Below are 7,849 nucleotides of genomic sequence, written 5' to 3' on the forward strand. Positions count from 1 at the left end.
ACAAAGAAATAAAAAAAAAAAAGAAGACAAGAATAAAGAAAGCAAAACCCCCAAAACAAAACAAACGAAAATGGTGAATCCTTTCTATCTTTTTTTTTTCTTTCTTTTTTTTATATACTAGCCTACAGCACCCGGTATTCCTAGGCAGTCTCCCATCCAAGTACTAACCAGGCCCAACCCTGCTTAGCTTCCGAGATCAGGGTGTGTTCAGGGTGGCATGGCCATAGACGAATCCTTTCTAGAAGGTTTCTAATTGACTTTGCCCAGATCCATCAGAGGAATCACTATCTATGGCAGCTATAGCCTTATGAAATAAATATCTTAAGTGATAAGACTTGAAAGTCAAAATTACTTCTTGATCTTCAGGCTACAGGATGGATATTGTGTTAGCAGACATGAAAACAACTTTAATCACCTTGTGTATCTTCATCAGAGTTCTTGGGTGACTAGGTGCATCAAACAGTCATATTTTTCTGAGCGGTAGATCTCAACAGTTGGTTTAAAATATTTTGTAAACCATGCTGTAAATAGATGTTCTGTCCTCCAGGCTTTGTTATTCCATTTCTAGAGCACAGGCAGAATAAATTTAGCATAATTCTTAAGGGCTCTAGGATTTTGGAATGGTAAATGAGCATTGGCTTCAACATAAAGTTACCAGCTGCATTAGCCTCTAACAAGAGAGTCAGTTTGTTCTTCGAAGCTTTGAAGCCAGGCATTGACTTCACCTCTCCAGCTATGAAAGTCCTAGATGGCATATTCTTCCAGTATAAGGCTGTTCATCTACACTGAAAATGTATTGTTTAGTGTAGCCACATGCAACAATGATCTCTTAGCTAGATCTTCTGTATAACTTGCTGCAGCTTCTACGTCAGCACTTGCTGCTTTACTTTTTGCACTTTTATTGTTAGGGAGATGGCTTCTTTCCTTAAATCTCATGAACCAGCCTCTGCTAGCTTCAGACTTCTTCTGTACCTTCCTTACCCTTCACAGAATTGAAGAGACTTAGGGCCTTTCTCTGGTTTAGGCTTTGGCTTCAGGGAATGTTGTGGCTGGCTTGATTTTCTATCCAGACCACTAACATTTTCTCATATCAGCAATAAGTCTGTTTTACTTTCTTATTATTTGTGTGTTCACTGGAGTAGCAGTTTTAATTTCCTTCAAGAACTTTTCCTTGGCATTCACAATTTGGCTAACTGGTGCAAGAGTCCTAGCTTTCAGCCTCTCTTGGCTTTCAACATGCCTTCTTCACTAAGCTTTATTATTTCTAGCTTTTGATTTAAAGTAAGAGATGCGCCACTCTTTCACTTGAACACTTAGAGTCTTTTGTAGGGTTATTAATTGGCCTAATTTCAACATTATTGTGTCAGGAAATAGGGAGATCAAAGAGCGGGAGAGAGACGGGGGACTAGCTGATTGGTGGAGCAGGTAGAACACACACAGCATTTTCCAACTAAGTTCCCCATCTTATGTGGGTGCAGTTCTTGGCAGCCCAAAACAATTACAATTGTAACATCAAAGATCACTGACCACAGATCACCAAAACAGATATAATAATGAAAATATTTGAAATATTGAGAGAATTACCAAAACGGGGGCATGAAATGAGCACCATGCTGTTGGAAAAATGACATTGGTAGACTTGCTCCATGCAGCATTGCCATAAACCTTCAATTTGTAAAAGCAGTATCTGCAAAATGCAACAAAGCAAAGCACAATAAAACAAGATATGCTTTTACATTTAAATAGTGCTATACTTCTGGCACCAGATTTTACATAATCTAAAACAGCACTCTCCAATAAAACTTTCTATGATTATGGAAATGTTTTATATGTTCACTGTCAAATACCATAAACGTGTGGCCTTTGAGCACTTCACGTGCAACTGAGGAACTGAAGTTTTAAAATTTTATTTCAGTAAATTTAAAATCATGTAATGTCCAAGAGAAGTGAAAACATGTTCACACAAAAACTTGTATACAGGTATTCATAGCACCATACTTCATAATAGCCAAAAATGGAAACATCTGCATTTCCGTAAGTTAATAAATGGGTAGAATATTAGTTGGCAATAAAAAGAATGACTGATACATGTCAGAACATATATGAACCATGAAACCATTATGTTAAATAAAAGAAGCCACTCATAAAAGACCACATGTTATATGATTCCCTTTATATGTCCATAATAGGCAAATCTGTAGAAACAGAAAATATAATAGATTAGTGGTTGCCTAGGGCTGGGAGGAGAAATGGCAGTTAAAGGTTTCTTTTGGGGTGATAAAAATGCTCTAGAATTGATTATGGTGATGGTTGCACAATTCTGAATATACTAAAAACCATTGAATTGTATACTTTCAATGGATGAATCTTACAACATGTGAATTATATCTCAATAAAGCGTTCACAAATAAATAAAAAGAGTTAGGCCGAGCACATTAGCTCATCCTGGCACTCTGGGAGGCCAACACGGCAGGTGAATCGTTAGAGCTCAGGAGTTCAAGACCAGCCTGAGCAAGAGCGAGACCCCGTCTCTACTAAAAATAGAAAGAAATTAGTTGGACAACTAAAAATACATATAGAAAAAATTAGCCAGGCATGGTGGCGCATGCCTGTAGTCCCAGCTACTCAGCAAGCTGAGACAGGAGGATTGCTTGAGCCCAGGAGTTTGAGGTTGCTGTGAGCTAGGCTGATGCCACAGTACTCTAGCCTGGGCAACGGAGTGAGACTCTGTCTCAAAAAAAAAAGAATTAAATAGCTACATGCGGCTCGTGGCCACCATATTGGACGGTATAGGTCTAAAAAGACCTTATATAGAATTTGTCCTTGGGCTCAAGTATCTTGTATAGTTAGGATAAAGTAATTTGCAGTGAAGAGATAACACAATTTGTTTTTCCTTACAGATTAAATACCATATTTTGTCAACTCTTAGGTGCATATTTTTCATATTTAACATACCAGAAAATTGGTATTTTGTATTTTTTTCTTTCTCATTTAGTGGGACATAAAATAGATGGCTGTAAGAAACAGTAATGAGAAATGAGTAGTATCAGTGGTGTATCCTTCTTTATGGCGAGAGAGCCAAATTCTGTGAAATACTGAAGTTAGTCCCTAACTTTACACTTGATTTTAAAATACCCATGAATGTGATTACTAGTGAAATGTTCTTCCCTACTTGTAAATTTTCCAGATGTGTTTCCTCCTTCCTTTCATTTCTCTCTCAATCTTGAATATTGAAAGATGGATGGTTTCAGTGTAATATCAGTGGAGCTCAGTTGAGCAGTTGAAACTGAGGCAGAGAACTGAAGTGTCTGTATTAGAGGGCAAAGTAAAGGGGTAAGATAAGCACCTTATGGTTTACTGATAGACTGTGGGCCTAGCATGAAGGTCTGCTTATCAGTTTTAATGTGTTTGTAGGGGAAAAGTTCTAAGCAGAAGTCTTAAGAATGAAGTTATCCTGTTGAATGTTACAGATAATAAGTCCTAACAATAATTAACAAACATATTAATTTTCTAGGGCGTGGTATTTATTCCAACATGCTGGGATTCCTTGGTGGTGTCTCCTGGGCAATGCTGGTTGCAAGAACTTGCCAATTATATCCAAATGCAGCAGCCTCTACTTTAGTTCATAAGTTCTTTTTAGTTTTTTCCAAGTGGTAAGTATTGATATGTGTACTTTCACTACTAACTTCTGCCAATGTGTAAATTTGTTTGGAAATTTAAGAGCTATGCATAGACTTTTTCTGTTGTTTTATAGCCTTTTTTAAATTAAAAGTTTAAAACATATTAAATTTGAGGCAATGGAGGGACATCCAGATGGCACATTCTTCCAGGGATCTGCAACTGTGGGTCTTTAACTTGGAAAAATAGTTACAATAGATTTGGCTCTGCAAATTACTAGCTATGTAGAGGTTGTTTAAGTTCTCCTTATCTGTAAAATGGAGATGATAATCATAGCTACCACATTTATTAGTATTTTCAGTAAATGTTAGCTATTGCTGCTATTAAATTATCAAAATTAAACCCATGAAAGCAAATGAGCAGGAAAAGAAAGATTCCAGTGTAAATTAGTTATAGCTAATGGACAAAGTAATATTTGCCCTTTCAGAGAACACCACATTAAAATAAGCAAGCTTTCCATCATATATTTTCTTCCCTTCCTTTTCTTTTTATACTGAAACCCTGTCTTTTTTAAGATCGAACATTTACTGTATGAAGGTTGGAATAATCTAAAGATTTTAAAGTTTCATATAGTGTGTGAATTAATTTGCTTTATTCATGTTAGGGAATGGCCAAACCCTGTGCTGCTGAAGCAACCAGAAGAAAGCAATTTGAATTTGCCTGTCTGGGATCCTCGGGTATGTGGTTTATTATGGAATTTCCTTAAACCTTTTAGGAAAAGGATGTTTCTCTGAATTACAGTCTAGTTAAAGATAATTCTTCTGGTCCCTGCTGATCTTAGTTCTGTATAACTATAGTCCTTTTCCTCCCTCTGTTGGGTTTTTTGGTGCAGATGATTTGGATCACTAATGCTAATCCAAATGTTATGTCATTAAAAATTGCCCATGTAAGACAAGTGGGCATATCAACCACAATGTTATCCATTGTGAAAAACTATCTCACAAGTAGTTAGTTACTAATAATAAAGTACTGAGGTATATAAAAGATTTACTTTGCAGTACAATTTAAAGCAGATTCATGATTCTAAGATAGCATAATTCTCACCTACCTTGCATTTTAGTTTGTTTTTAGAGTGTGTGCTCATTCCTCTTGGTAACCAAGGGCAAGTCATCCATTGAGTAGTGAGTGCAGAACAAGGACTGAGAACCAGTGGACCAGATAATGCATTTTGCAGTTATGATACTGTATTTCCTTGATTCTGTTATAAAAGATCATTGTTTATAAGATATACCATCAATGTAACAGCTTTTCTGAGGAAAAATAAACTGCATAGTTTCCCTTGACTTTGACTATCAGACACATCTGAGTTTAGAAATAAGTGTAGTGGAGGAGAGGAAGTGTATGTCTTAGAATTGAGGAAATGTAGTATTAAATTTATATTTCATATTCTTCAGACTTTTGGGGAAATGAAGTGAGGACAACTGAAATAGGAGAATAGATCAATTATTCTGCTTCTAATTTCACAGGTAAATCCATCAGATAGGTATCATCTCATGCCCATAATCACCCCTGCCTACCCACAACAGAATTCTACGTATAATGTGTCCACATCAACTCGAACAGTAATGGTAGAAGAATTTAAACAAGGTAAACATGTTGGCCCTATTGCCCTTTACATATTCCCACAAGTTTTTGGTTGACAACAATTTTATTCTCTACCGCAGCTGTAGGTTGGCAGTTATAGTTATATAACACCCATTATTACTAAAAATGCTTTCAGCCAGGCAAGGTGGCTCATGCCTATAATCCTAGTGACTCAGGAGGCTATGGCGGGAAGATAGCTTGAGGCTAGGAGTTCCATGCTGTCTGGGCAACATAGCAAGACCTTGTCTCTAAAAACATGAAAAAAATTAGCTGGGTGTGGTGGCATCTGCCTGTAGTCTCAGCTACTCAGGAAGCTGAGACAGGAGGATCACTTGAGCCCAGGAGTTTGAGGGTGCAGTGAGCGATGATCACAGCCACTGCACTCCAGCCTGGGCAACAGAGCAAGACCCTGTCTCTTAAAAAAGAAAGAAAAAAATCTCTCAAACACGTTTTTTTTTCCCCCGTAGTAATTAGTTTTCCAAAGCATACATGATAATATTAAGACCAAAAGTGGAGCCAGCCCAATCTGGTTGAATTTAATTTTTTGTGTTCTGAGAAACAGCATAATATATTTACATTTTGTTACTCAGGAATTTGGTGGGGTTTGAGATTTGGGGGTATAGTGATTTAAGAGCTGGTCAATTTTGAAAATCAACCTTTTTTTTTTTATATAGGTCTGGCAGTCACAGATGAAATTCTTCAAGGGAAATCAGACTGGTCCAAACTACTTGAGCCACCAAATTTCTTTCAAAAGTATAGGTATTTGAAATTTTGTAGTGTGTGTGTGTGTGTGTGTGTGTGTGTGTGTGTTTAAGAAGAATGTTAGAGTTGATATATCAGAGGTGACAGCTGTTACTTATATTTCTTAAGCAAGGTAGAGAATAGGTTAAACAGAAATCCTAAGTGATAAGAGTTTCTTTATTCTAGTAATATCTAATCTAGTATTAGTGATTTTTAAAAGTGAATCGTTTTTTAATTGTAGGATCTAGCATTAGTTTTATGAAAAGCAGCATGTTTTAATTTTCATAAACTATGTGCCTGTATTAGCTTTTCTTTCATTGGGAGAGAGGAAAAAAAGAAAGGGATGATGGAAAAGCAGACCCTAACAATTTTTCTGGCTCTTTTTTCCTGATTGTTGCTGAAAATTCTTCGTAGACATTATATAGTATTGACTGCTAGCGCGTCAACAGAAGAAAACCATCTAGAGTGGTAAGACTTCTATTTCGAGTGCTCTGTCTACTGTGTGGTGACAGTAACATGTTTATATGGAGCTTTACCATTTGTAAATTTGCTTGATTTTCAAAATTATTATATCTTATTGGTGACTGTTGTATATGACCATGGAGCATCAATGTTAAAACTGTGGCATCAAATTACTGTTTTAGAATCAGGAGTGACATGAGATAAAGATATAAATACAGATTTTGCTTTTTGTTGCTGAGAGTCAGATTTAAGCAAAATTTTGAGGGAGGTAGATGATTCTGATATCTAGCCCCTTACTGAGTTTTCCATTCTTGCTATCACATTTTCTTCCATCAAAATTCAAAAGACAGGACATTTATATCTTCCTTTTAATTTAGGAAATGGTAGCATGAAAAGTTTCAGAATTTTAAGCTTCTATCAACAGATAGGAGATATTTTTGGTCAAGGAGCAGTGTATTCTTTCTAGTGCATCTAAATTTATCCCTTCTGGCTTCAGTATATTCACATCCCTGGCTTAATCAGGCAGAAGCTCTTAGGCCACCAGAGATGGTTGTTCTTCCCCTGGGTCTGATTTCTGGAAAAGTAAAACACAACAATACCGTCTGATTTTTGCTTCAAAAGTTTAATGTTTATTTCATTGGTAATTAAAGGGACTCTGACAAAAATCCTTTCAATAAAACAATGTTTAATTGTTTAGATCAGAGGTCAGAAAACTACGGTCTAGGCTCGATTCAGTCTGCCACGTACTTTTTAATAAAGTTTTGTTGGAACATAGCCATGCTTGTTTGTTTATATATTGTCTCTGGCTGCCTCATGCTTCACAGCAAGGTTGAGTAAGTTGTAACAGAGACTGTATGGCGCCAAAAGCCTAAGATATTTACTATCTGACTCTTTACAGAAAACATTTGCCAACGTTTCGTTTAGATAACACTGGAATAGCTCAGACTTTTGTTTATCTACTGTTGAAGCACATACAATTATGGTAAATAAGTTATTCTAATTTATAGTCATTAATAAGTTAATACAGCTGAAGTAGGTAGAAAATACAATTGCATAAATCTGATGAAACTTTGTATATTTTAGTAATATCTGATCTGAATTTAGTCAATTCTCTTTCAAATGCAAGGTCTAGTATTTGTGAAAATCAGAACATGATTATTTCATAAATTATGTGCCAATATTAGTTTTTTTGTTCACATTATTTAAATATATAGGATTCGAAGGTAGAAAAAATTTCAGGACCAGATTAACCAACAGTTTTTGTTTATGCTCACGTTATGACTATTTTATAGTCTTAACTAAGGCAGGATATTTTAGATTCAGGAATGCATTAAATAGATTTGATCTAAAAAAATAGAAAGGAGAACACAGAAATTAATTAAAT

General features: G+C 35.9%; 1 protein-coding gene across 1 annotated transcript in view; it reads left to right on the top strand.

The window, feature by feature from the left end:
* Positions 1-7,849, top strand: part of PAPOLG (poly(A) polymerase gamma) — a 35,730-nt gene that overhangs the window by 17,027 nt on the left and 10,854 nt on the right. The window contains exons 9-13 of the mRNA XM_012639180.1: positions 3,515-3,653; positions 4,283-4,355; positions 5,145-5,265; positions 5,937-6,021; positions 6,418-6,474. Of these exons, the coding sequence (XP_012494634.1) occupies positions 3,515-3,653; positions 4,283-4,355; positions 5,145-5,265; positions 5,937-6,021; positions 6,418-6,474 (475 nt within the window). The remainder of the gene's footprint in view (positions 1-3,514; positions 3,654-4,282; positions 4,356-5,144; positions 5,266-5,936; positions 6,022-6,417; positions 6,475-7,849) is intronic.

This window comes from Propithecus coquereli, unplaced genomic scaffold (assembly GCF_000956105.1).
Source record: "Propithecus coquereli isolate 6110/MARCELLA unplaced genomic scaffold, Pcoq_1.0 Scaffold138, whole genome shotgun sequence".
NCBI lineage: Eukaryota > Metazoa > Chordata > Mammalia > Primates > Indriidae > Propithecus > Propithecus coquereli.